Genomic DNA, 7,091 nt, shown 5'->3' on the forward strand with positions numbered 1-7,091 from the left:
AAAATATATATATTTATTTTAATATATTTTTAAATAAAATTTTTTTAAAAAAATAATCATAATCATATTTCTAAATTACAGTAACTAAAGCATTAAAATGCTTTCACCTCACTCCACTGCCATATTCTCACGTGCATTCAATTATTTTTTTGATTAAATTGCATAATATTCTAAACTTGTGCTCTTATTTTTTTCCCCTACCGACAAACATAGACACGCATCTCTTTTCAAAACTTATCTTAAAAAGTTGAATATTTTCTTAGTCTTATGATATTAATTAAATCACAATTAATATGTTTATATAGAGTAATTAACAGATTGAGTGATAGCTATTTTACATTAAGGTTCTATTTAATAATAATTTTTTTTTTTTTCTGATTGTTTTAGTGTGCTGATATAAAAATTAATTTTTTAAAAATATAAAAAATATTATTTTAATATATTTCTAAATAAAAAACACTTTAAATCATTATTAATATCATAATTTTAATTTTAAATGGTCCTAAGCACTAAGCACAACTAAAATTAATACAGTGGTGATGGATGACTAAGATGCGCAATTACATTAAAATCAAGATCCAGCGCATCTTCCACCTCCATAATTGGTCGTGTGTATCATCATGGTTTATGACTAGGAAAATTCAAGCAGCCACCAATTAGTCTTTCCAGTCCTTGTCAAGTTTCGTCTATTTTTTTCTTATTTTCTATGGTTTTATGACAAGGGGTGTTCTTGAATTATTTCCATGGTGATTGATTTTTTAAAAATATATTTTATACCCGTACGTAAGTTTATTGAAAAGAATTCTATTTTTCTTAATATTGATCATATCATGCTCTAAGATGAACCTTTTTTCAACTAACAGATTAAGATTTCACTATCTAAATTAAAAGTTTGTTTAAGAGTGTGATTGCTATTATTTTTTAAAGTGTTTTTTTATTTAAAAAATCATAATAATAATATTTTTTTTAATTTTTAAAAAATTATTTTTGAGATCAGGACATCAAAATGATTTGAAAACATCAAAAATATATTAATTCAAAGAAAAAAATCAAAAATTTTTCAAAAGCGTTTTTGAAACGCACTACCGGACACATACTAAGTGGTTGTTTGGAAACGTAGTTGTACCTGTGTTTATAGAAAAAAATTATTTTTTTTTATTAAAAAATTAATTTTTTGTATGTTATAGATCATTTTGATGTGCTGATCTAAAAAATAATATTTTTTTTAAAAAAAACATCATTTTAATATATTTTAATATGAAAAAGACTTTAAAAAATAAACGCAACTATATTTTTAAATATGCTCTAAAAGACAAGAGACATCCTATATTTCATCACCTATATTAAGATTGGATTTGGATACTTTCATATTTTATCTAGAACATGATCGATCATGTTTTAAATTTCAAATTTCATTATTAATTTTAATTTGATGTAGATTAGGTGAGAAAAATATGCAATGGACAGTTATCATTTATATTATGCATTGAGTTCTATTCATTATATTTAAATTCAATAACAAAACAAAACAAACATAATATAATATAATATAAAACAAAATGACAGAATCTTAATCTTAACCCAAGAAAATAATCTCGATCCGCTAAAACCCAGGAAAAATCAACGAATCCACCAAATTTAGATGGAACTATATTTTACTACTAATTTACCGCGGATTAATTTTTTAAAAAAATAAAAAGAATTATATACATAGGCTTTTTAGATATATTTTTGTAGTTAAAAAAATTGTAAAAAAAAAAAATTATGCATGCATTTGATTAAATAAATCTAAAATTATGTATGATAATAAATAAATAAAAGTCATAAATAATAACGAAAAATAAAATTAAAAAAAATCAAGAGACAGATATAAATTAATATATCAAATCTTGCAAGACGAGATATTTATCCAATTGTATTTGCTAAATTTTTTTATTAAAATAATTTTTTTTTAATTAAACGATAATAAAAATAGATATACACATTAAATCAACTGAATAAATTAAAAGAAAAAACAAATATCATGCACAAATATAAATATTAAAAATGTTATCTAAAAATAAATATTTTTTTATTTTAAAAATAAAAAAATAAAGTCCAGCCGTTAATTTTTAAAAGAATCAGTATCTATAATTTATAAAGCATAAGAACTACAATAAGTATTTTACCCAAGCTTTTTAAAATTAGTGATTCTCTACATGTTTTTTAATTCCTGTCTTTTAATCTCTCACCGTTTCCCAATAAATTGACTTATAATATCGTTTAATAATAACCAAAAGAAAACAAAAAAGAAAAGGAAAAGAGATGGAAAAAATAGGATTGTGAACAGTGTCCAAAATTTCATGTGAGAGAATCCATGGTGTATGCTTTACAAAATGAATCCCAAATGAGCTGTGATCCTATAGATTCCAGAGCAGCATAAATTAGGGTATCTGGCACCCCCCATGTCCGTATTCCTTTTCAAATATCTAAAATACCCTTTTAATTTATTTTTGGCATCTGAGATGGGAAGATTTTAACTAGAAACGGACAACAGATAAACGATTAAATAGCTTAACAAAATTGACTAAACTTACATACAAATCTAATTATTGTCATCGTCGCTCAATAGGATTGGATGGAAGAGGCAAAGTTTGATCGTAATTTGCATGAGAAATGCATGACACGTCATGCCAACTTGCAGCCGCCAGGGACAGGGTGAAAGGTTCCTGCAAGCAATGGCAGTTGGCAGAATGGAGGATCATCACGTGGAATCCAGTATCTCTTCTGGTGGGTCCATCTATCAATAAACGAGTGGAACTGCCTGAACCACACACGACTCCCCTCTCCTCCCTCCCTCCGTCCCTCCCTGGATAGCCTCGAGCGAAACAAAACAGCAAGCTGCTGCTGCTGCCACCGCCTCCTGCTGGTTGTTTGGCTTTGCATATTCTCTCCTTCCAATATTTTTGCAAAGCTAATAATAATCGCAGGTGGTCGTGGCAATCTGTAATAACAAAAACACACACATCAAATCATATTTTTCTTAGATCATGATAACTCCCCTGCTGTTCCTGCAGCTCTGTGTCTTATCAATAGTGTTGCCAACAACTAGTTCTGCTTTCGTGCTCTCTGGTACAGTTTTTTAAAAACTATTCCTGTTATTTTTAACTGTTGAAAACAACAACAATAATAATCACAATAAAAAGATGGTATTTTTGAAGGTAGAGAGGATGATTTATTCGCTGAAATCTTGAGAGATGAGGCCGTGTCAAGACTCATTCAACTTGGAAAGGTACTTTTAAGTTATTTTAACATTTGCTTCTACCAAACATGGGAGATGGTTGACTGATTGTTTACTTGACAAATAACCATTATTATAATATTTCAATTAAAATGATTGGTATTAACTGAAGGTTAGAGGTGGAGATGGAGATTTTCTGTCTTGGCAGCTATACATAGTCTTTTATTATTATTATTATTATTATTAGTATTCCTATTGTTAATGTCATTTTCTTGGGATTTTTGTCATTTCAGTATTCAACATGGTAAATAGAATTTCTTATTTCAAAATGATTTAGCCCTGAAACCATGCCCAGCTGCGGTTCTGTAAAAAAAAAGTTGATAACACTGAATAGATGTAGATGTAATTATAATATATTTGAATTTATGGGAAAACTTTTTATTTTCATTAGTTTAATTGTACAAGTAATCAAATTGATGTGGATTGCAATTTTGATTTCCCTCTGTTGTTTCATCTGAAGGGTAGCAAATTAAGTGTTCCTGAGTGTCAATGTAATTGCCTGAACTGCAGGTGAGTGATGCTGATGGCTATCTTGAGAGGACATTCATGAGCCCAGCTTCTGTGAGGGCAGCGAATCTTATTCGCGCTTGGATGGAGGACGCTGGTTTGACGACGTTAGCTTCTCTTCCTTTGTGCAACGCTCTAAAAATTATGTGTAAAACTCTTCATTGATTTAATTTGTTTATATTGGTTGATTCCAGATGGGTGGACTCTATGGGCAATGTACATGGTCGAGTTGAGGGATTGAATGCAAGTGCTGAGGCTCTATTGATTGGTTCTCATTTGGTAATCCTTTTATTTTGTATCCCTTACACTAATTTTTAATTGTTCTTTCATTCCTTTGATTTTACTATATTTTGATTTCTTTTTCATTGGTACAACATATAAGAACTGATTGATGATTGTTCCTTTGACACTAAATAGGATACTGTTGTTGATGCTGGGATATTTGATGGGTCACTAGGTATAATCTCAGCAATATCAGCTTTAAAGGTTTTGAAAAGCAATGGAACTTTGACAAATCTTATACGGCCAGTCGAGGTGAGCGAAGTACCTGCTTCCACTATTATCCCTGTTAACATGTAACCAGAGGTCTTTCGACGTGTTTATTACTGTTCTCGTGATCTCATCTGACAAGCCAGAGACAGATTTGCATAAAATTGCCAATTCTAGGCTGCAGGGGATTTATAATGTTGAGCATTACGTTGATGCTGACTGATATAATTGCATGCTATAATAATCGGGGAATAGGAACTTTTCAAGAATAAAATGTCTTATACACGCTTTACATTCTGGGAAATTGTTTCCACTTGAAGAAGATGACCATATTATGTCTTGGGATCTAATGGATTCCAACTCTCCAATAATGGCGTAGCTACTGCAGTCTCAGTTCTCTGAAATACGCCCGGTGGGTTGTTCGAACAAAAAAGGAAAAAAAGAAAAAAAATTCACAGAGCAGAACATGTTCTAGTTGGATGATTGGAGTGGTGGTGCGTAGAAACGAGGCTTAATAACCTTAACGTGCGTGTGTCGTTTGAAGTTCAAATACCACTTTCCATCATATCTTGTTGAACTAAAACTTGAACAGGTGCCAGAGTTACTCCAGTCTCAAATCCTCTGATCTCTTAGCTACTTAGGCAGTCGCCAGGCCCTAAAATCCTTCCATAATGCTAACTGAGAATTTGAATATTAGGGCAGCCTATGCAGAAGTCCAACTTGTTGATTTGATTTTGTTCCTGTCTTGCGCCTTCTGTGCAGGTCATTGCATTTAGTGATGAGGAGGGAGTGAGATTTCAATCTACTTTCCTAGGCAGTGCTGCTGTAGCCGGTATATTACCAGTTTCAGCATTGCAGATATCTGATAAGAGGTTTTCTTGATTAGTCTACTAGACCACATCTGCCTGAACATTGCCTGTTATAGTTATACTTACGTGTACTCCTTGTTCAGTGGTGTCAATGTCCAAGATGCTCTGAAGGAGAATTCCATTGCAATCACAGAAGAAAGTCTATTTCAGCTCAAGTATGATCCACAATCTGTTTGGGGTTACATTGAGGTATATTATCCAACATTGGTATCTTGGAAACAGTTCTATACTGACAAGTCAATTCAATTTCGGTCATGCAGCTCAGAATTCTAACTTCTCTGTTTTTAGTATTCTAAGTTTGCGTTTCTTAATGCTGCAGGTTCACATCGAACAAGGACCGGTACTAGAATGGGTTGGTTTTCCCCTCGGTGTGGTTAAAGGCATTGCTGGGCAAACAAGGCTAAAGGTACACTCTGTTTTCACTATTCAGAATAAGTATAAAAAACTTTCGTCAATTTTGTTCACCTAGGTAAGAAAGAAAGACTGTTGAAGGCTTGAAGCTTGGAACTTTGTTTTATAGCAACAGTTCTTACTAGAATTTACAACTACTTCTGCAAGGGAATCGTTTAGTGTTTGAAAGGGCCAAGGCCCAGAACTCGGAGATGTTTGAAGAGGAGGCCAATGTAGAAGAGTTGAAGGATAGAAAATGGAATTATTTTTGTTTTCCCTTTATTTAAGGGTTATCTTCTTTTTTGCATATTCTCAAATTCAAGATCATTTGATCGATAGCATATAGAAGAAAAGAATTATGCTAATTCAAGTCAGTGATATTTATGTGTTTATTTGGTAGTAGTTCTACCTCATTTCTTGTGATAACACATCGCGTATTTGGTCCTATAGACTCCATCTGCAATTCTTTTTGATTGATTAGTCCTCCTGGCACAAACTTTGCAGGTCACAGTGAGAGGTTCACAAGGACATGCTGGAACAGTCCCGATGTCCTTGCGTCAGGACCCCATGGCTGCTTCTGCTGAATTAATCATGTTGTTGGAAAGTTTATGCAAAAATCCAAAGGATTTTTTATCTTATGATGGTCATTGCAATGATTTCACAGTGGAATCTCTTTCTAATTCCCTTGTCTGTACTGTTGGCGAGATATCCACCTGGCCAAGTGCAAGCAATGTCATTCCAGGCCAGGTAAGATTTTAATTTCCGGGAACTGTTGATTTTTACAGCAAGCGCACATGAGGTGCACTTCCAGCAAATCAGAACTTGTTAATTTCCAGCTCAAGAACTACCTGATTGCAGGTTACCTTTACTGTGGATTTACGTGCAATGGATAACATGGGACGTGAAGCTGTTCTTTATGAACTATCTAATAGAATGTATGAAATATGTGAGAGGCGTTCTGTTTCTTGCATCATTGAACGTAAGGTAAAGACTAGTATCTTATCATGCATTTAGTCTGTTGCAAGAACAAATACTGTGGTTTTTCTTCTTCTTTTTCTGACGATTGGCTGGCGATTGTTTCAGCATGATGCAAATGCAGTGATCTGTGATTCAGAACTAACTTCAGAGCTGAAGTTTGCAGCCAATGCTGCTCTCAAGAGAATAACCGGCGAAATTCAAGATGAAGTTCCCGTGCTAATGAGTGGAGCAGGACACGACGCCATGGCAATGTCTCATCTAACAAAGGCCAGTTCCTTTTAGCTCCATTAACTTTTTGTCTCCCGTCATTTTTTCCAATTCACATCTACATATAATAATCATATTCATGGTATGCTTCATTTTGGACAGGTTGGAATGCTATTTGTCCGCTGTCGTGGAGGCGTAAGCCACTCTCCTGCAGAGCATGTGCTGGATGATGATGTTTGGGCTGCTGGTTTGTCAATCTTAGCATTTCTCGAGACGCACATGTAAATAAAACACAATTCGACTTTCTTGTACAGGGAAATAATTGTTTTAGCGCCATGAACTAATGATGATATTTGTCAATTGCATAATAA

The 7,091-nt window shown here is 33.0% G+C and overlaps 1 protein-coding gene across 3 annotated transcripts; it reads left to right on the plus strand.

The window, feature by feature from the left end:
* The first annotated feature begins 2,729 nt into the window (after positions 1 to 2,729).
* On the plus strand, positions 2,730 to 7,091 carry LOC118039064 (allantoate deiminase 2). 3 transcript variants are annotated; one of them, XM_035045642.2, is made up of 12 exons: positions 2,730 to 3,111; positions 3,186 to 3,271; positions 3,791 to 3,894; positions 3,982 to 4,066; positions 4,205 to 4,321; positions 5,039 to 5,148; positions 5,229 to 5,334; positions 5,465 to 5,551; positions 6,040 to 6,282; positions 6,394 to 6,519; positions 6,619 to 6,780; positions 6,883 to 7,091. In XM_035045642.2, exons 1-12 carry the CDS (start codon positions 3,030 to 3,032, stop codon positions 7,003 to 7,005), a joined length of 1,431 nt encoding a protein of 476 aa, XP_034901533.1. In that variant the 5' UTR covers positions 2,730 to 3,029; the 3' UTR covers positions 7,006 to 7,091. The 3 variants fall into 3 exon arrangements, with proteins under 3 accessions (XP_034901533.1, XP_034901534.1, XP_034901535.1); XM_035045643.2 differs by having other exon boundaries at positions 2,733 to 3,111; positions 3,201 to 3,271; XM_035045644.2 differs by having other exon boundaries at positions 2,735 to 3,111; positions 3,205 to 3,271.

The sequence above is a fragment of the Populus alba genome, chromosome 1 (assembly GCF_005239225.2).
Source record: "Populus alba chromosome 1, ASM523922v2, whole genome shotgun sequence".
NCBI classification, from domain to species: Eukaryota; Viridiplantae; Streptophyta; class Magnoliopsida; order Malpighiales; family Salicaceae; genus Populus; species Populus alba.